Genomic DNA, 19,647 nt, shown 5'->3' on the forward strand with positions numbered 1-19,647 from the left:
GGAATGTGACTTGGGAAAAGAAAACAAAGACTCTTAATGACATTCTTAACGACATGTTGACAAACTGTAACAGTACAGCAAATCAAAACAAGTTTCCCATATAGATCTTAAACACGGAGCCATTCAACAATAGATAAAGAAACGACATATGCACTCATACACTCCATCGTATACAGTTCCAAAAGCCAAGATACTTGTGTAGATTTGTACATTCAATGGCAAATTTTACCTCAGTTATTATTGGTATAAAACAAATACCAGGATACAAATGTCATTCACAGAAAGTAGAGTCCATACAGAAGAGCTTAGTTATTTGACTTTATAAAACCAGGTCTTGTCAGTCCTTTGTAGATGTGAAGCTTTCCTGCCCCTTTGGCTTCAAAGCTGTAGTCTGTGGTGACGTAAGGTAAATCTCCTTCAACTCCATGCTGGAACAAGAGAAAGAGAGAGGTTAAGTACAACTGCAAACCTCTATGCACACCTTGGCAATAGAGTCGCCATTGGCTACTTGCCAGACTGATTATATATATATATATATATATACACACATACACACAGTGGGTATGGAAAGTATTCAGACCCCCTTAAATTTTTCACTCTTTGTTATATTGCAGCCATTTGCTAAAATCATTTAAGTTCATTTTTTTCCCTCAATGTACAAACAGCAACCCATATTGACAGAAAAACACAGAATTGTTGACATTTTTGCAGATTTATTAAAAAAGAAAAACTGAAATATCACATGGTCCTAAGTATTCAGACCCTTTGCTCAGTATTTAGTAGAAGCACCCTTTTGATCTAATACAGCCATGAGTCTTTTTGGGAAAGATGCAACAAGTTTTTCACACCTGGATTTGGGGATCCTCTGCCATTCCTCCTTGCAGATCCTCTCCAGTTCTGTCAGGTTGGATGGTAAACGTTGGTGGACAGCCATTTTTAGGTCTCTCCAGAGATGCTCAATTGGGTTTAAGTCAGGGCTCTGGCTGGGCCATTCAAGAACAGTCACGGAGTTGTTGTGAGGCCACTCCTTCGTTATTTTAGCTGTGTGCTTAGGGTCATTGTCTTGTTGGAAGGTAAACCTTCGGCCCAGTCTGAGGTCCTGAGCACTCTGGAGAAGGTTTTCGTCCAGGATATCCCTGTACTTGGCCGCATTCATCTTTCCCTCGATTGCAACCAGTCGTCCTGTCCCTGCAGCTGAAAAACACCCCACAGCATGATGCTGCCACCACCATGCTTCACTGTTGGGACTGTATTGGACAGGTGATGAGCAGTGCCTGGTTTTCTCCACACATACCGCTTAGAATTAAGGCCAAAAAGTTCTATCTTGGTCTCATCAGACCAGAGAATCTTATTTCTCACTATCTTAGCAAACACCATGCGGGCTTTCATGTGTCTTGCACTGAGGAGAGGCTTCCGTCGGGCCACTCTGCCATAAAGCCCTGACTGGTGGAGGGCTGCAGTGATGGTTGACTTTCTACAACTTTCTCCCATCTCCCGACTGCATCTCTGGAGCTCAACCACAGTGATCTTTGGGTTCTTCTTTACCTTTCTCACCAAGGTTCTTCTCCCCTGATAGCTCAGTTTGGCCGGATGGCCAGCTCTAGGAAGGGTTCTGGTCGTCCCAAACGTCTTCCATTTAAGGATTATGGAGGCTACTGTGCTTTTAGGAACCTTAAGTGCAGCAGAATTTTTTTTGTAACCTTGGCCAGATCTGTGCCTTGCCACAATTCTGTCTCTGAGCTCTTCAGGCAATTCCTTTGACCTCATGATTCTCATTTGCTCTGACATGCACTGTGAGCTGTAAGGTCTTATATAGACAGGTGTGTGGCTTTCCTAATCAAGTCCAATCAGTATAATCAAACACTGCTGGACTCAAATGAAGGTGTAGAACCATCTCAAGGATGATCAGAAGAAATGGACAGCACCTGAGTTAAATATATGAGTGTCACAGCAAAGGGTCTGAATACTTAGGACCATGTGATATTTCAGTTTTTCTTTTTTAATAAATCTGCAAAAATGTCAACAATTCTGTGTTTTTCTGTCAATATGTGGTGCTGTGTGTACATTAATGAGGGAAAAAAATGAACTTAAATGATTTTAGCAAATGGCTGCAATATAACAGAGTGAAAAATTTAAGGGGGTCTGAATACTTTCCATACCCACTGTATACACACACACACACACACACACTATATTCCACCAAATCAGCTTATCTTTGTAAAATGGCACAGCTTTTTAAATATCTGAACGTGCACTCTTAACATAAGTCAATCAAGCATTATATTATGATATTATGATAATCAAGCACTATTTAATGATAGAACTTTAGCAATTAGAACTAAAACTTGGCAACCATGTATGAATGCATATTTGTCATTTTAATTGTACTTAGGACTGGTGGTGGTGCTTAAGATATTGTTGGTCATTCAGTGTTTGTCAAAAAAAAAAAAAATAGATAATAGTAATATATTATAGTAATTATTATTAAAAGATAAAAATACTACTACTAATTCTATTACTAATATTATAAACGCAATAAGAATTGATGAGCTCCTGGGTTCATGAATATTAATCACGTTGTCGGCGTTCGCTCGAACTGATTTGCTGATATCAAAACGGACAGTAATAGATGAGCGCCAGCCAATGAGATCGCCGTTTGCGCATTAGTTCCGCCCACTACCAGAGAAACCGGCAATCCGACATCTCTTCTGCATTTTCTTAAAAGCTGAATAATACCAAATGAACTCCGTTATTTTAACGGGAAAATGCAACAAAGAATATAATTTACATGTAGCGCGTCGATTCTACGTGTTATGTGAAGCCCGGAACACACCAAGCCGACGCCGACAAACTAGTGGTGACGAAAGAAGACTGCGGGGTTGGCTCACGTCGGCAGCGTCTGGGTCCAAAGTTGTATCTATGTCAAGCCGACGCTCGACACCCGACGGCCAAGTAGCACATCCGTTCTGTGTCTGCTTAAGAAGAAATGCATTTCCGTACCAGGCGGTGGCAGTAGCTGAACAGCCAATCAGAATGATCAGATGGCCCGACTGACCCGGCGAGCAGCTGACGGTGCGGAACACACTGAGAAAACTTAGTCGGCCGACGAACAAACACTGCCTGACGGCTGACCGTCGGCTTGGTGTGTTCCGGGCTTAAGACTCACACTCCCTCTCTCTGTGTGTGTGTGTGTGTGTGTGTGTGTGTGTGTGTGTGTGAGAAACACAGCGCTCTCAGTAAAGCGACGGCGACTCGTGTACCTTCGCACTAGAGACACACTTTGCGTCAAATACAGGAATCTATTGAGCTGAATTGAAATCGTACAGATCGCTTGGTGGAGAGCGAAACTCAAAATGTTCAGCGTGTGAAAATATATCTATGCTAATATTTAACGTCTAACACCCACACTGGCGAGTAAAATCTAAGAATTTATTAGCCTATGGCTAATGATAGACATTATTTAGTCGCCCAGAGTAGTCGCATATGCAAGTGTTTTACTCGCATTGTAGAGGGTTTAACTGACAACAAAGACCCATCAAGTTGGATAACCTGTCAACACTTGAACATTTAGCCATTACACAAATTATTATATATAACCTGTACCCTATATTCAGTGAGTAAAGTGTACTCCAACGGTTTGTAAATGTCTAATGACACTTAAAAATGACCCATTAAATAACAAAACAAGGACCCTTTAACCATTTTACGGATGTCAATGATCTACACTACCATTAAAAAGTTTGGGATCAATAGGATTTTTAACATTAGTACTTAAACACTTTTATTCGGCGAGGACACATTAAATTGATCAAAAGTGACTAAAGACTTTTATATTGTTAGAAAAATATTATATATCAATAAAAATATAAAATATTTACAGAAAAATATTAAGCAGCACAACTGTTTTAAACATTGATTATAATACTAAGAAATGTCTATTGAACATGAGCATATTAGACTGATTTCTGAAGTTTCATGTGACACTGAAGACTGAAATGATGCTGCTGAAAACTCAGCTTTGCCATCACAGAAATAAACTACATTTTGAAATAGAAAACAGTTATTTTAAATTGTAATACTATTTCACAACATTACTTTTTCTTACTGAATGGTTGATCAAATAAATGTAGTCTTGATGAGCATAAGAGACTTATTTAAAATAAAATGACCAACCCCAAGGTTTTGAATGGTAGTGTATATTGCTGATTTACATACCTGCTTGGTGAGCATTATTTTAGGCAGAGTGATCTCTCCCAGCAGAAGACAGTTCACGTTCCTCAGGACAGAGGGAGACACTGGAGTAACCAGAAAGTACAGCCCTCGTGCCATGTCTACCCCTCTCAGAACACCTTAAAAACACAACAGCAGGTAAAAGTAAATTACAGTTTAAGGAAAGGTTTTCTCTCTTTATTTTTATATAAGTTTCATATCTTTATACTTCTAAGTCTGCATGATGTATAATGAATATTTGTAATGCAACAACATATGCTTTGCAATTTGACATTTCCATCTCAGATCCACATATTAAAGACCTTGAATACACACCTAAGCCCACACATTGACAGATAGGAGTTTGGGAGAGTACAACAGGACCTCCTCTGCCCACAACCTTCTCACTCAGACAGCATAACCCTACTATACTGGCATTAACCGCATAAAGGACGTTGTTGGGAGCGACCTCACAGTGTGTTACCCCTATAGCCACTGATGAGTGTGGGACCTGCAATAATAGAGCACAAAAACAGTGTTCACATAAAACATGAACAGGAAAAAAATTATAATATGGGACATCTATCCCTTTAATTGCACTTTCATACTTAACCACTAGAGGGCACATGTCTTTCACTTGACTGATACCTATTATACACCTTTCCCTTTTGGACCATGCGCTTCACACACTGGATCACAATGAGTATCTAAACTTTAAAGCTGTGTGCGTTCAAATGTTTTTTGGATGTAACTCTCCAAAAAAATAATAGAAATTGAAAATAAATAAAAAAACCTGGTAGGGTATGAAGCAGTGAAGCGGGCGGATAGGACCAGGTTCTGAGGACTGCAGTTTACTGAAGTAGCCGAGCAGAGCCAGGTCTCGCAGCTCATTACTGCGCTGATGTTGCCTATGAGGAATGCAGGATGGGAATTTACTTCGATTTGTAAAGTAGAACTAGCCAAAGATGACCTAGATATATCTTCACATCTTTACAGTTAAAATCAAAAAGGTGCAGCTGGCTGTCTTACAATTCTCCAGACCTCCCAGCACTTTCGAATTCTGATTGGACATTGAGAAATACATGAGATTGAGTGGTGAGGTGACTGGCTGGCTCCTCTGTCAAAGTGGACTGCGGAGGGTGTGTCTGCCAGCCGTGGGCAGTCCTTAGGAACTCTGGGGTGAGAAGCTGACACTGTGGCGCATTTCCGTAACTCAGCTGCACTACATGCGTAATGGAAAAAAGACGAATGAGGTCTACCAGTATCAGAAAGCCATGGCCTGTGAAAGAGAGAAAGACATTTGTTAGCAAGTTAGTACCAGAAACTCAAATGAAAATTATTATATGAAAAAAGAATATTAATATTTACTAGGGCTATCAATTTTACACAAAAAACAGAACAATTATATTAAAAATTACTGCATTAAATTATGTCCCTGACTCATATATGTTGTGTTATTAAATTGCTTGAGATCCCTAATATTTGCAAAAATATTCAAGATCCAATAATGAGTCCATATTTGTGCAATATTCCTATTTTATTCTATTTCATGTACAATTTTTTTTCTGACCTTTGATCCAGCCCATAGTATTGATGATGACAGGACTCTCTCCACTGACATGGCGCCAGAGGGATTTGAGAGACTCCAGATACCGATCAATGTCAGCCTGACAATCTGCCTGACCATAATACACCATGTGCTTTGGGTCACGCAGATGTGTGAAAGGAGGCCCTAAAAAAATAACACAATCACAATTTGTTTGGGTAAAAAAAAAAAAAAAAAAAAAATCAACATGCTAAATGTAAGACAGTCTTTTGAATTAGCAGAATCAGTTTAAATTATATTGATGAAGAAAAATGTACTTCATTTGGTTATTATGGAAATGAAGAGCTTGGAGTATGACACATACCCAGCAGTGGCTCTGTAACTGTACATAAGGAAAGGCATCCAGGAGGGGTGAACTCAGTCTGGCCTAGATCACACTCCAAATACTCTACACTTACAGTGCTGCAAACACACAACAAGGTAGAGAGAGAAATACGTCACCTTAAAATTCATGTGCATTTCTTAAAATCATGCTCACAACTTGGCATGCAGGCTAGTCTACAAAAACACAAGATTATTCTCAATGGGCTATATGCACGGAGCGTTCTTTAGAACTTCCGCAATAATATAAGCCAGCTCGAAAACTTCCGGTGAGATGTCATTTGCTGGTGTGTTGAGCATCAGTAGTGTAATACTTAGTTTATAATCAGAATATAGTCACTTAAATAGTCAGGCATAGCATTAATTTAGTTATTCAAACGTAAGACAGCTTAAAAAATAAATAAATAAAGACGTACCTCATTGTTCCTCCTCAGCTAAATTCAATTCGACTATCAGTTTCCACACTTTTATGTGAAAAAAAGCTTCAAAAATTAAATATTTATTGTGCACTTTAGTTAGATTAATTGAATAAAATGTGTTTTTACAAGTGTGCTGAAATCACTCATCTTGTGCTGCACTGACTGACAGCTGCTGTGATTACAAAGAGAAAGCGCGGTGCTCGCTTTGTCTCATTCATTCACAAGAAAAGTTATTGTTTTTCTTAAGATTTTTTGAGTATTTCACTTAACATTGACTAAATGTATTTTTAAACCTAGTTATTTTATAATGTTTAATATTTAGTCAAAAACGAAGTGAAAAACCATTAGAGGAAATGGCTGATATATGCGCAAATAAATGCTACTCTGCCACCACCTGCTGGTTAAAGTGGTAATTATTGTCTTTTTTATTTTTAAATAAGTGTTTTCTATCAAATGTTGAATTTCCTACATTTTTAAACGTTCGGTTTTACAATGGGGACCATCTCAGAAGGATGAACAAATAATGTTTGTGGTCGTCACATTAAAAATAACATTTGAAGTGCTGAGGGAAAAAATGCGTGTGCGTGTCTAATTACAGACACTGCGTTTTTAAACGTTCCCAATAGCTTTGTCTTTATTGCAATCAATAAAACTGGTTTATGGGCAAATTAGGTAAATGTGATAACTGCATTAAAATATGAATACAACATTAAAAAGTCAAAAATTGATGGTTTTGTGTCGATGTACAGCAACTACAGAATGAAGCTAACAGTTCACCGGAAATGCCCGAGCTGGCTTAGCGACAACCAGGAAGTAACCGTGCATATAGCCTATTCATCCTCTAATTACTAAACTGATGAACAGATTGAACTCACTGATTAAGCAGGCTGTTAATAAGGTGCCGATTGAAGGTGGACTTGCCAGAGGATTTCCCCCCACACACCAGAATTACGGGACAGCGATCAAATTCCCCTGTGGACAAAAAACATTTTACATTGCTTTAGACAGAATACATTTCTACGGAGCCCTGCACATGGCATTTAAGTATTTAAATTGCACATAAACCAGTTTTATATCAACTTTTTAAATATATAATTGTTTCTATTCCAATTTGTCACTGAAATTTAAAAATTTAAACAGTGGCTTTCATAACTTTAGTGAATTTTTGTTCACACATAAACAGAAAGAAGCACAGACTAAAGATCAACCCAGCCCTAATTCATTCACCCTCATGTTGTTCCAAACCTACATGATTTTCCTTTCTCTACAGAACACAAGATGATAACAGTTTTGGTGACCATTAACTTCCATTGTATACACAATATTGCGAACTATCTTCTTTATGTTCTGCAGAAGAAGGAAAGTTACACAGGTTTGGAATTACATGAGGTTGAGTAAATGACAATTTGAATTTTTGGGTGAACTATTCCTTTAAATATTCTTTCAAAAAATGGTTTGAACAACTATTAACATTTACCTGCCCAGGCACTGTGCAAACTGCTTATAGCTTCTCTGAAACTAGGTGACATCACCAGACCCTGTGCGCAGGGTCCACGCAAAGCTGTTACACCCACGGCTGACAGAACCGGGTTATAAATGGCAGCCTGGGACTTGATCTCCTTCTGCAGATCGCATAAACAGAGACACAAATATATCTGTTGCTATGCCAGGGTGCTCAATGTCGATAGCACCCAAAAGCCATAGTGTTTACATTCTTCTGGAAGTCAACCTACAAATGGCTTAATTATAGTTGCCTTTGCATATTAAACTGGGAATGTATTTTAACAATCACACACAATATACACATCAGCTATTTAAACGTGGACATGTAAAACCTGAAATGTCACCGACTTACGGAGTTGAGGCCGAATATCTCTGCGAGTTCTGAGAAGCTGGTGAGAAAGCGAGTGAGCGGCGTGTCCAGAGGTTCCAGAAGCACCACACAGGAGTCCGACTCCACCTCACTCATGAGCTTTTTACTTGGCTCTAGATATTAAAAAAAAAAAAAAAAAAAAAAATTGCAACAGAATTTTAGAAAGTGAGTGCAAAAAAGAACTTCGCTGCAGGTAGAAATTAAAGGCAACACTAACAGGCAAAAACACTTTTTTCAAGCACGGGTCAATTTTGAGATTTTGGGATATTTGGCTTTTCATAACATGTTTCTCATTAGTGGAAAGAAAACAAAACACTCTTTTACGTGTTTATTTTATTGCACCTTACTTTTTTCAAAACATATTTATAACAGTTCATGCAAGTTCAGTAGTTCTACCTTAATATTATAAAGCGACGAGAATATTTTTGCACCAAAAAAACAAAATAACGACTTTTCAACAATATAGTGATGGGCCGATTTCAAAACACTGCTTCGGAGCTTTGCGAATCGAATCAGTGACTCGGAGCGCCAAAGTCACGTGATTTCAGCAGTTTAGACGTTTGATACAAGATCCGAATCACTGATTCGATTCGCAAAGCTCCGAAGCAGTGTTTTGAAATCGGCTTATCACTATATTGTTGAAAAGTCGTTATTTTGTTTTTTTGCCGCACAAAAAGTATTCTCGTCGCTTTATAATATTAAGGTAGAACCACTGAACTCACATGAACTGTTTTAAATATGTTTTTAGTAGCTTTATGGATCTTGAGAGAGGAAATGTCATTGCTTTGAATGCAGGCCTCATTGAGCCATCGAATCAAAAATATCTTAATTTGTGTTCTGAAGATGAATGAAGGCCTTACGGGTGTAGAAGACATGAGGGTGAGTAATTAATGACATTTTCATTTTTGGGTGAACTAACCCTTTAAAGGGCGATATGAGGGAAAAAAATAGGTCATTAAAATGTTATAAAGGCAGAATGCTACTTATGATGCTACCTGAAGAGAAATATTTGCGAACAATGGCTTTTGCTTCCAGCAGCCCCTCTTTCTTGTTCTTGCTGTAAGGGGGGTTGTTTCCTAAGGCCTTGATGGTGAGAGGGCAGTGAGTTGGTGATGAGAACAGGGGGTAAGATTGTTGGCCCTCCTCTATGGTGAAGCCCAGCACATCTACATGACCATAGAGGCAAGTGAGCAGGCACTTTCCACGGAAACACAAGACCTGCACACACATCAGACACAAGTCAGCCTACGTACAGAAACTAGTGATGGATCGATATATTGGCCAGGCTGGGGTGTGTTTCCCAAAACGAACTACGGTCGCAAGTTCCGTCGCTACCAATAGAGTTCAATGGGACTTACGACCATAGTTGACTAATGATGCTTTCAGGAAATGCACCCCAGATTAGTTAAGTGTTTTAAAGTTTGCAGCCACTGGCTGTAATGTTAATAGTCACAATATTAATACTAAAATAATGATAATAAAAATAAGTTAATAAAAATATTAAACACAACAGACTTGGTAGTTCATGTTAGTTTCAAATATACTAGCCTTAATAAAAAAAAAAATTCAGATTATATGTTTTTTTACAAGTTGCATGCACAAATTGAGCAAACAGAGCAAAATAAGTTTATTGAATTTTAGCAATTTTGTGACCATCTCAAACATTAAGGCCAATTCACACTGCACTGAGAAAAAGCAACAGACACTTCGTCGGATCTGTCAGAGTCTGTCGGAGCTTTTGCCGATTCAACATGTTGAATTGGAATTAGTATGTTTGAGAACTGGCATGCTGTAATCTGTCGGCGCAGTGTGAATTGGCCTTTAGGTGTATATATCAACATTATATTGGCCACCGTGGTGTTGGTATATATGCCTCTGCTGTTGGAAAGCTCATACTGGCCAACCACTAGAGAAATTCAGGCATTAAACAACTGCTAAAACAGTACATGCACACATAAAGAAATAAATCACTGATTCAAGTCAACATCACAGTGGTTAAAAGCTGATATTATCAGTCTACCTGGCCTGGTTTCATGACTAAAACAGCACGGTTCTGGGTATGGTCAAGGTGGGCATGGAATTGAAGATCGTCCTCCTTCTGCTCATCTGTGTCAGGTAAGGTTGAACTCTCCTTGCCGTTCTGAAGAACACTATTGGCATATTCACTCCATCCTTGAGAGTCTACTGAAGTGCTGCTTTCATCCAGTTCTGTGCCTCCATTTGTGTGGACGTGAGCTGAAGTTACAGAAGTGGCCTTAACCTTTTCCTCCTCGGCACAACTGTTTTTAGGCATAAAAGTCACAGGTTTCACATACAACTTCTTCAAACCTTTTACTGTGGGCTTTTCGCTTTTGGCTATCTGTTGCTCCAACTTTGCAGTCCCAGGACTTGTATTTGGGAGAGTCGAGTCCAGACTGCGTACTTTTTTGTGCCATTTATTCTTATTGTGACGTTTAGTGGCATTTCGTTGCTTGTGTTGGGACCGAGAAGAAACCTTGTGTACTTTCATTGTCACCCGATGAACTCCGAAGAGCCTAAAAACAACATAAATCCAGGGCAGGGGAACACCTGTGAATGAAGACAGTAATGATGGGATCAGCACATCTGGTGTCACTAAAAAAGTTTTATTTATGAGAAAGGCATTAAATTGCCTTCTAGATTTGAGAAAAAAGAAAAAAAAGGAACAAATGAAAGAAACAAACTCAAGAAAAAGTATGAAAGAAACGAACAAAAAAAACAAACACGAAAAAAAAAAAACTAACCAAATAAAAGAAAAGAAAGACTTTTAAGAGTAACATTACAGACAGACAGATACATAGTTTATTCAGATGGTGAAATATAGTGCAAAATTGTCGTATCTTACATTATTACCAACAACTAGTAAGATCATTTGTTGTTAAGATATGATACGGAAAGCCACTTTCGTGGTTCTTAGTTTACTGACCTGTTTAAAGTGAGAAGCGGCTGTAACCGGCGATTCTCCCGTCCAAAAGATTTGAATCAAATCAGAAACGTTAAAGACGTATAAAAAGAGTTTCTGTGAATATGTTGTTGTTTCTATGTAACTGGCAGTGGCTTCATGCAAACATCAAAATCACGCTGCACGATGCTGTTGTGGTTCCACTTCACTAATCGAAACGAAGCCGTTCATTTCCCCCTTTTGATCTGCTTTAAGACCGGATTGTCACTGTTTGCTGAATGCGTTTGAAAGCATAAATATAAAAGAAACAAAGATGAAGCGTAAAACATGTTAAATATACGACTCGGTGGCTAACAAGAGCGATTTTGTGCAGCACTGGCGCCTCACAGTTAGCGTATATGCCATGTGGTGGACAGTAACAGATTTTCCGGAGTTTGAATGAACTTTGATTCTACACTACCATTCTGAATTAATACTTCACTATAAACTACCTACCCATAACTATCAAAAATATCATAAAATTGAAGAATTGGTGTTCACTTTGGTTGCATGAGCTAAACGATTCAAACAACTCATATGTGAAGAAATTCACACTCAGCGCAATGAGTTGAATGGCCAGCTACTACAGAGCTCAAACAATATTGCAACGTCACTTCCTGTTTCTGTTTCAACATGGCTTCTCGTTGTTTAGCCCAAATTAAGCATTTGATGCTATATAATATATAATTAACTCACTAAATTACATTACGCATATATGTCGAGTTTCAGTATATGTAAAGAAACATGAGAGCAATGATCTAATTTACGTGAAAGGTGAGTCATACACCGTTGATTGTGCTGCGAGTAGTTTAGGGAGCGTCCTTAAAATGCGGACATCGTGGTTAACGTTTAGGTAATATTAATTAATCAAGTAGTCATTAATCAGTCAAAAGTCATCTGTGTGTGTTGGGGAAGCGTTTTGAACATTGATGGAGGAAAGTGTACAGAATTATACTGTGTACTGTTTCATAAAATGAATTACGCCAAAATAAGTAAGATCTTGGGATAACCAACTATGCATGTAGTACAATAATTTCTTTATTTCATGATTTTCAAGAATCACTTAAAGTTGCATGACCTCTACAAATATAATATCTTCATGGAACATTTATTAATAATGACCGTATAGTAATAAAACCTGACCAGGTATTTTACTCACATTTATTAGGCTATTATTCTGAACATGAACATTTTTATTATTATTATTATTATTATAAATATCCATGAATAAAATTATTAATAGTGTTAAAAATTTTAATAAAATATAATTTTATTGGTAACACTTTACAGTAAGGTTTCATTTGTTAACATTTACAGTGAACAATACCACTAAAGCATTTATTAATCTTAGTAAATGTCAATTTCATCCCTTACTAATACATTATTAAGATCAAAAGTTATATCTGTTAACGTTAGTTAATACACTGAAAACTAACATGAACACAACATTATTAACTAACATTGACAAAGGGTAAGAAATGCTGTAAGAATATATTGTTCATGTTAGTTATTGCATTAATGCTAACAAATGAGACCTTATTGCAAAGTGTTGCCATTTTATTATTATTAATTTAAATATAATATTCAAAATTTAAATGAAAATGTGCAAAATTATTCTGTGTACTGTTTTATAAAACGAACTACGGCAAAATAAGCAAGAATTATTTTGCATGACCTCTACAAACGTTGTCTTCTTGAAACATTTATTAATAATGACACAATAATGACATACCAGGACACTTTTTATTGTATTTTACACAAATTTATTATAATTCTGAGTTTTTTGATTATTATAAATTTCCATGAATGAGTAAAAAATAATTTAAACATTTTTTTAAATACTTATATTCATTTAAATATAATATATATTTTTTATGTTGTCTTTACCTTTAAATTTATTCAGATAAAATCATTATTGAAATGAAATTGATTTGTCCTGCATGTCTAGATGGAGATACCTGCTCAAGGCACCTCTCATGCTCAGAGGGTGCTGTCCTTGCTCAACAAACAGAGGGGTCTCGGCCACTTCTGTGATGCCATGCTGAACACAGCAAGTGGGCAAGTGCATCTTGCCCATCGCAATGTTCTAGCCTGCTTCAGCCACTTGTTCCAGGAACCCAGTTCAAACACACCGTGTATACAGATCGACCTGCCATTAGAGTGCCCTGATGATGGACTCGAGCTACTGCTTAATTTTTTTTACACTGGTGAACTCCAGTTAGACGACAGCAATTTAGAAAAGATTCAGAATGCAGCTAGTGGACTGTCAGTGCCAGATTCTCTCATACCTTGCCAGGGTTTGACAGGTGTAGAGGATTGGCAGTCACCTGCTGCCTTGAGTGATGATGATACAGCCAAACCAGTATTCCCTCTTACAGCTGCTGACCCTCAGCCTGATCAGACCCCGAAAGGAAAGACTAGATCTTGGCAGAAGATGAAAAATAAACCTGATGCATGCAGATTGGGTTCAGCGGTCACAGCTAGCGATGATGACCCCCCTACCTCAACGTCTACTACCACCACCCGTTCTGGAAGGCGTGTAAAAGGGCCCAGTCGACTAGTTGGAGAAAGTCCTATGTCTTCTGTTACGAGGCAGGGAGCAGGAAAGAGAAAACCATCATCTCTAGATGGCAAAGAGCAGGAGACTGCTGCCACTGAGGAAGATCATCTCAAACATCAAGACACGAGTGAGGCTGAGGTACTCTGTACATTTATATTTATTTTATTCAAATAATTTAAACTCAATCATCTATTTCATCTAATGCATTGATTATGAAAGTTGCTGATTATGTGTTCTGATTTTCATTTCATATTACATCAAAATCCTTGATTTTACCTGTAATCTGTACTACATTTACCATTGTGTCTCTATTAGCAGGTGGATGGATCTGTTGATGATCAAAATGACAATGATGACGACAATGACGATGATGATGATGATGATGATGACAGAGAAGGGAGTATAGATATTCTCTATGAGGGAACCGATGAAGAGTATGTGCCTCATGATTCACCTTGCTCAACCCCAAAGACTCCACGGGGAAAGCGCAAACGGCAAGAAAAAAGTACCAATAAAGAGAATGGGGAAGGAACATCTAAAAACAGCAAGAAAGGCTCTGTCCAATGTCCAACATGTCACAAAACATTCCTCAGCAAGTACTACTTGAAAGTACACAACAGGTATGTGCACAGTATCATTCAAAATTTTGGGTTTGGTGAGATTTTTAAATGTTTACAAAGGCTACACATATATATATTTAGATGGGTCAATGACGTGACGGGTCATTTTTTTGTCCAAAGGCCTATGATATGACATCCAAAGTATGTAAGGTAGTACAACTAGATCTCTTTTATTGAATCCAAAAGGTTTAATTATATTTTGTTACATATAAAGGCATTTTAAAGATTTTGAAGTGTCAAAAGGTCATTCGGTTTAACCGTCCAAAGGCCAATACAGCCATTTCATTTGTGATTAAAATATCTTAAAATGTAATAAATGTATATAATTTTTATTATGGCTTGATTTTATTACATCATATATCAACATAGTGCAAAATGGTATTAAAATTATGTGTAGAAGCGTTGCTTTGTTATGAGAAAGAATGTCTGGAAAAACGAATTTCATTGATGTCATTCGAAGTAACCAATATAAGGGACCATTTTGGATCAAGTCATGCGGTCAATATCATGTGACAGGATGTGACATCATTCAGACACCTGCAAAGGACCACATGATCATGAAGCGAAGTAACTAACTCTCTCTTAACGATTTGAAAAATTTATGTTTTCACTTGATCGTACGCATGTCCCAAAACATCAGGTCATTCGGTACAACCGCTATAAATCATGGAAAATGTTGTAATATTTTAAAAACTTAATATAAATATAAAATGTTTGATTGTCCTTTTGCTAGCTAGCTAGCTAGATAACAGCCTGTTTGAATATATTGTCATTCGGTATAACCAAAAGTGTCATTCGGTAAAACCGAAATTTTCGTTAAACCAAATGACTTTTTTGGTGACAAATTTTGTCCATCTTATAAAAAATGACAAAAACAGTGTTAATTGATTATACAAACCACATAATCTCATTGTTAACACTTAATAAAACTATAAAAATTAATTATATCTCCATTAGGTTTTTTTACACTGTTAAAAACCTTATTCGTCAATGACCCATATATATATAAAAAACATAATTCATATTGCATACATACAATATATAATATTAATGTTAGAGGCTGTCTAGGCTGTCTGGTAATTGCAATTTAATGAATTGTTTTGTAATTAATATGATTGATCCTGTGTGAATTTGAAGTTCTGTCTTTCCTTCTATCTTGCTGTCTTCAAGGAGACATACAGGGGAGAAGCCCTTTGAATGTGCTAAATGTGGGAAGTGCTACTATAGGAAGGAAAACTTGCTGGAGCATGAAGCCAGGAATTGTCTTAGCAGAATAGAGGTGGTGAGTGTGATAGTGAGGGACAATTTCAAATATGCATACATGCAATAGAAATAACCATAATGTGTCATTTTTGGTGGTTACTCAAAGGCAGCTTACTTGATGCACCTTTTTCAAATTTGTGCCAGGTGTTTTCGTGTTCAAAATGTACCATGACCTTTAAAAAGCGACATGAGCTGCGTCTTCACACAGTCACGCACACAGGAGAGATGCCTAATAAGGTACGTCGTCCATTGTGGAGGTCAGATGTGACCTTTTGTCAGCGGACATTTTGCCAATGTAATTTTATTTGTCGTATTAGTGCACATCATGCCCTGAGCAGTTCATGCAGAAGAAAGATCTCAGGATCCACATGATTAAAGTTCACGGAGCTCCTAAACCACACGCAGTAAGTTACTCTTATGCTTGGTCTTGGTCTGCAATACCATAATGTATTGCCATTGAAAACTAACAAGATTAAATGTTCATTTAATCTGTGTTGTCTAGTGTTCATTGTGCCCTAAGTGTTTCCTGTCCCGCACTGAGCTACGTCTGCATGAGGCAGCCAAACATCGTGGTGAGAAACTGTTTGTGTGTGAGGAGTGCGGTCACCGGGCTTCCAGCCGCAACGGCCTGCAAATGCACATCAAAGCCATTCACAGGCATGTGACATATGACATCACCGATTTTTAGCATAAATAAACAAAGAACTGAAACATGCTTTATTTATTGTTTAAACTATTATTAATTATTTCTGTCCGCTGTTCAAAGACGAGGCTGTTAGCAAATGGTAGAATTATGCATGCATGTGGTGAGCGGACCATAAAACAATGTGAATGAAACAGGACAAGAAATCTTTTTTTGATGTTTGTTTATGTGTGTAATCAGTTTTGAATTAATGCTGAGCCATATTTGTTGTGCTTCTCTTCAGAAATGAGCGCCCTTTTGTGTGTGAGTTCTGCAATCATGCCTTTACCCAGAAAGCCAATCTCAACATGCACCTTCGAACACATACTGGAGAGAAACCTTTCCAGTGCCACCTGTGTGGCAAGACGTTTCGCACACAAGGTAACTTTTCCTTTGCCGTCGAAGTGATTTAACTGTGACCATTTAGATTTCCAATTCATTTTTAAAATGGAATCTATGCAGTTTCTCTATTACTTTTGTATTATTAACCAAATGTTTGCTGATTGTGTGAGCAGCGAGTCTGGACAAACACCACCGCACACACACAGGAGAGCGGCCATATAGCTGTGAGTTCTGTGAGCAACGCTTTACTGAGAAAGGTCCTCTGTTACGCCACATAGCCAGCAAACACCAAGAAGGCCGACCTCACTTTTGCCACATCTGCAACAAAACTTTTAAAGGTGAGATATCTGGTGAGGTATACATAAAGAGGAATACAATTACACTTTTAAGGCAATTTAGTGAAAAAGTGTATACATACATACATACAGTAGATAGATAGATGGATAGACAGAGAAACAGACAGACAGACAGACAGATAGATAGATAGATAGATAGATAGATAGTTTTGACTTTAAATAAATTAATATTTACATTGTTAAAAATCTAATGATATGTTTTTAGATTTTTTGTTATACATGTACATAATTGTATATATGTATGTATATGTATACACATACATATATGTGTATATATATATATATATAATACATATATATTACATTCAATAAATATGTTATATAAATTATATACATTTTACATGTGTATATTACATTCAATAAATTTATATATTATGTCTATCAATCAGTCAGTCATTCTTTATTACAGACTCAAGGTCCAAATTTAAAAAGAAAAGAAAAAAGAAAAAAAGAAGAAAAAAACAAAAACAAAAAGACAATAGGACAACATATACAGCCCACAGCATCTACCACACACAAAGAGTTACAAATTATATACATTTTATTTAGTTTATATGACAATATAAATATTATTTTCATTAATGCCAACAAGAATATCTATATAATAATTATAAATGTCACGTATAAATGTCAAGCCGTCATAACAATTATAAATAATTTAGATTATTCTATTATTTTTTACTTAAATGACACGAATATTTGCATTGTTGATTTAAAAATGATATAATTTTAGATATTTTATATAATTTATACATTATAATTTATACCAAACTATAAACATTTATTCATTAAATTAAATAATATAAATACATTTTGTATAAATTATATTAATATTTTTATTAAGAATATTACAAATATATGAAAGGCAATGGTACTGAATAATAATTTATATCCCATGATGCCTCATCAGCCATCGAGCAGCTCCGTGTTCATGTACGACGTCACAAAGGCATGAGAAAATTTGAGTGTACTGAATGTGGTTACAAGTTCACCAGACAGGTATGGATTAGATGTATTCATGGATTAACATATCAGAAAAATAATTTTCACTACTTGAGGTCTTAAGAACTCAGTGTGTCTATCTTGCTTTGTGACAGGCACATTTGCGACGACACTCACAGATCCACAACCGCGTGGAGAACTACAACCCCAGACAAAGACGGTTACGCAACCTGATTGTGGAGGATGAGAATGCAGCTGCCTCATCCAGTCCTCCCAGCCAGACAGAGGCTCAGGCAGGAACAGCAGACATGGTTAACCTGGTTATCCAGCCAGAGGCGGTTGTAGTGGAACAGGTTGTCTCAGCCTCTGCTGGAGGAACAGGAGGAGACCAGGCTACATATTCAGTGACTGATGGATCAGTGAATGGTGAACAGACTGGGTTTGCTCTGACTGGAAGGACTGATGGTGGAGTCGAGCAGACTCCGTTCACTGTAGCAGATGTGATGGAGCAGACACTGCTGGTGACCGACGCGTACCCCATCCATCAGTCCAGTGTGGTGGTGGAACTGCCCAGCTCTGGAGCTGATGGGAAAGTCTAAAATAATTACTTTTGACTCCAGAGCAAAGAGATCATGTTGGAGTATGCAGTTGAAGAGTTTAAAAAGTCATTGAGACATGTCAAGCATTGTAAATAAACCGCTTTCTTGCATGAAATACAGGTAAGAAATAGTTTTGATATGAATTTATTGTCCAAAGAAGTTAAAAGGATTTGGAAATGATGTAAAAACAAAGGACTGTTGTATCAAGCATGACGAGTCATCTTGAGTTTTCTATAACTACATTTTTGGGGTAGGAGATTAACAGGAGATTGTCTACTGGACTCAGTAGAAGTAATTTGAGCCCAACTTCTGCAAAAATGCATTGCTTTTAATCAACTTTTCAGGTCAAACTGTGTCTACAATTTTTGTTAAAAAATGCTCTTTCTCTGGATGAACAGGCAAAACTTTTTATTCCACAAGGAAAAAGAATTGCTTTACGCCTATCTTATTTCTACTAGCTAATTGACACTTTAAGCTACAAGATGTTTGACAAATTTGGATTTAATAACTTACAACCAAAGTTCTTATAAGAGAATGTCATGATTTATTCCACATCTGGATTTCATTATGTAAATTAAAGACTATTGTAAAACAAATAAAAACAGCCATAAGCTTCATGCATACCGTTTTAATAGAATAAAACATTAAACCACAGAAATCCAAATCTATGTCTCTTTTATTCACTTTTCTATGCACTTGTGGTTTAAAGTCCTTAATTATTTAATTGCATTAAAAAAATATATTTAAACCTTGATTAAAAAAAAGCTAATTTTTTTTTGGAATAATGTGCACTGATAAATTGTTCACAATAAAACCATGGACATTTCTGATTTTATGTTGACTTTTCCTAATCTTTCAGTTTTATCTGTTTGTCATCTACAATGATCATCTACTGG

At 37.0% G+C, this 19,647-nt stretch overlaps 2 protein-coding genes across 3 annotated transcripts; one reads left to right on the forward strand and one right to left on the reverse strand.

Annotated features, from left to right (window-relative positions):
- Window positions 1–37: 37 nt before the first annotated feature.
- On the reverse strand, window positions 38–11,752 carry nol9 (nucleolar protein 9). Its single transcript, XM_051880863.1, has 13 exons — window positions 11,373–11,752; window positions 10,449–10,996; window positions 9,424–9,646; window positions 8,411–8,541; window positions 8,033–8,177; window positions 7,431–7,527; window positions 6,120–6,217; window positions 5,780–5,941; window positions 5,239–5,488; window positions 5,003–5,117; window positions 4,546–4,720; window positions 4,216–4,349; window positions 38–428 (listed from the first exon to the last, which is right to left on the reverse strand). Exons 2-13 carry the CDS (start codon window positions 10,935–10,937, stop codon window positions 306–308), a joined length of 2,142 nt encoding a protein of 713 aa, XP_051736823.1. The 5' UTR covers window positions 10,938–10,996; window positions 11,373–11,752; the 3' UTR covers window positions 38–305.
- A 246-nt stretch (window positions 11,753–11,998) lies between these two features.
- Window positions 11,999–19,581, forward strand: zbtb48 (zinc finger and BTB domain containing 48). Of its 2 annotated transcripts, none has more exons than XM_051880862.1 (11): window positions 11,999–12,161; window positions 13,336–14,085; window positions 14,266–14,567; window positions 15,738–15,849; window positions 15,975–16,067; window positions 16,148–16,234; window positions 16,333–16,487; window positions 16,757–16,893; window positions 17,028–17,192; window positions 18,121–18,209; window positions 18,308–19,581. In XM_051880862.1, the coding sequence occupies exons 2-11, from the start codon at window positions 13,336–13,338 to the stop codon at window positions 18,749–18,751; spliced, it is 2,334 nt and encodes a 777-aa protein (XP_051736822.1). In that variant the 5' UTR covers window positions 11,999–12,161; the 3' UTR covers window positions 18,752–19,581. The 2 variants fall into 2 exon arrangements, with proteins under 2 accessions (XP_051736822.1, XP_051736821.1); XM_051880861.1 differs by having other exon boundaries at window positions 12,000–12,161; window positions 14,263–14,567.
- The last annotated feature ends 66 nt before the right edge of the window (window positions 19,582–19,647 follow it).

This window comes from Ctenopharyngodon idella, chromosome 22, assembly GCF_019924925.1.
Source record: "Ctenopharyngodon idella isolate HZGC_01 chromosome 22, HZGC01, whole genome shotgun sequence".
Lineage (NCBI taxonomy): Eukaryota > Metazoa > Chordata > Actinopteri > Cypriniformes > Xenocyprididae > Ctenopharyngodon > Ctenopharyngodon idella.

Coding starts and splice junctions, on each gene's coding strand:
- nol9 (XM_051880863.1), bottom strand. CDS start 10,937: ATGAAAGTACACAAGGTTTCTTCTCGGTCCCAACACAAGCAACGAAAT. Junction 7,528..8,032: donor TTTGCACAGTGCCTGGGCAG/GTAAATGTTAAT, acceptor TTTTGTCCACAG/GGGAATTTGATCGCTGTCCC. Junction 429..4,215: donor AAATAATGCTCACCAAGCAG/GTATGTAAATCA, acceptor CTCTTGTTCCAG/CATGGAGTTGAAGGAGATTT.
- zbtb48 (XM_051880861.1), top strand. CDS start 13,336: ATGGAGATACCTGCTCAAGGCACCTCTCATGCTCAGAGGGTGCTGTCC. Junction 16,488..16,756: donor CACATCAAAGCCATTCACAG/GCATGTGACATA, acceptor GCTTCTCTTCAG/AAATGAGCGCCCTTTTGTGT. Junction 17,193..18,120: donor CTGCAACAAAACTTTTAAAG/GTGAGATATCTG, acceptor ATGCCTCATCAG/CCATCGAGCAGCTCCGTGTT.